This window comes from Aptenodytes forsteri, unplaced genomic scaffold (assembly GCF_000699145.1).
Source record: "Aptenodytes forsteri isolate BGI_AS27 unplaced genomic scaffold, ASM69914v1 Scaffold254, whole genome shotgun sequence".
Lineage (NCBI taxonomy): Eukaryota > Metazoa > Chordata > Aves > Sphenisciformes > Spheniscidae > Aptenodytes > Aptenodytes forsteri.
Window position 1 is genome coordinate 12,142 of NW_008794459.1, and position 1,017 is coordinate 13,158.

Genomic DNA, 1,017 nt, shown 5'->3' on the forward strand with positions numbered 1-1,017 from the left:
CCGGTTAAGGCAGGGATTGTGGCTGGGGCAGGTCCCGGGGCAGCCGAGTCCCTGCGGTTCCCGGGCAGGAGGGTGTTTGCAGGAGAAGCTTTGCTCACCGTTCCTGTTGAGTAACCAGAAATGCCGGAACAGCTTGGTCCGGCCGTGAAAACTGCCCGGGAGCCGGAGCCGAGCCTGGAGCAGGCAGCAGGCTTGGGAAGCGAGCAGCGGCTGGACCATAAAGGGGCTGTTGGGTCTGCCTCGCAAAGCAGCGCCGTGTCTGAGCAAAGCATCACAGCGTGATTAAACGAGAGCCGTGCCGGCCTGCCCGGCTGTGGAGCCGTGGGGATTGCGTTCAGCTTTTGCCTGGGCAGGGGTGGTCGGAAGGGCTGGCGCTGCTCTCGCACCCAGCCCGGTCTCGCTGTCCCCTTGCCAGGACGGGGAGGTGGCGGGTGGTACGGCGTGGTGTTGGCTTCTGCCTTCTGACCGTCTGGCCCCGTTTCTAGGTGAACAGCGCAAAAGTTTGTACCGACCCCCTCGATGATCTGTCACAGCTCCAGGACTGCAGCGTCTTCATCAGGATCATCAACAAAATGTGAGTACGGGGAGCCGGGGTGCGCTCTCCAAACCGCCCGGCTGGCTGGAAGGCGGCAGTGAGCATGCACTGGGCTGCCTCCCGGAGCCACAGCCTCAGCCCCCGAGAGCCTCCTCCGGCCACCGGCGTGGTCCCTCTCCGGGCAGGGTGGTTGGGAGGTTCCTGGGGCCTTCCTCCTCTGGCAGACCTGGTGCTGGATCTCCGGCTCCTCCGTCCGAGGTTCCGGCGAAGCGCGGCAGCTGCATAAGCAGCGCTTGCTGCCGGGCGTGCTCCGAAGCCTGCAGCAACGCAGCAGGAGGCTCGTGCCTTCGCCCTGTGGCTCCTTCGCACGTAAACCCACCGTGCGCGGGATGATGAGCCTTTTGGCCTGCCCCGCTTGGAAGCCCCTGCGTGTAGCTGGCGTAGCGGGGCTCTGCCGGCAGCTCGGGGTCGAGACAAAACTG

General features: G+C 65.5%; 1 protein-coding gene across 1 annotated transcript in view; it reads left to right on the forward strand.

The window, feature by feature from the left end:
- Positions 1-1,017, forward strand: part of LOC103908492 (nuclear mitotic apparatus protein 1) — a 21,563-nt gene that overhangs the window by 3,186 nt on the left and 17,360 nt on the right. Inside the window, 1 exon segment of the mRNA XM_009290877.2 lies at positions 486-574. Within this exon segment, the coding sequence (XP_009289152.2) occupies positions 486-574 (89 nt within the window).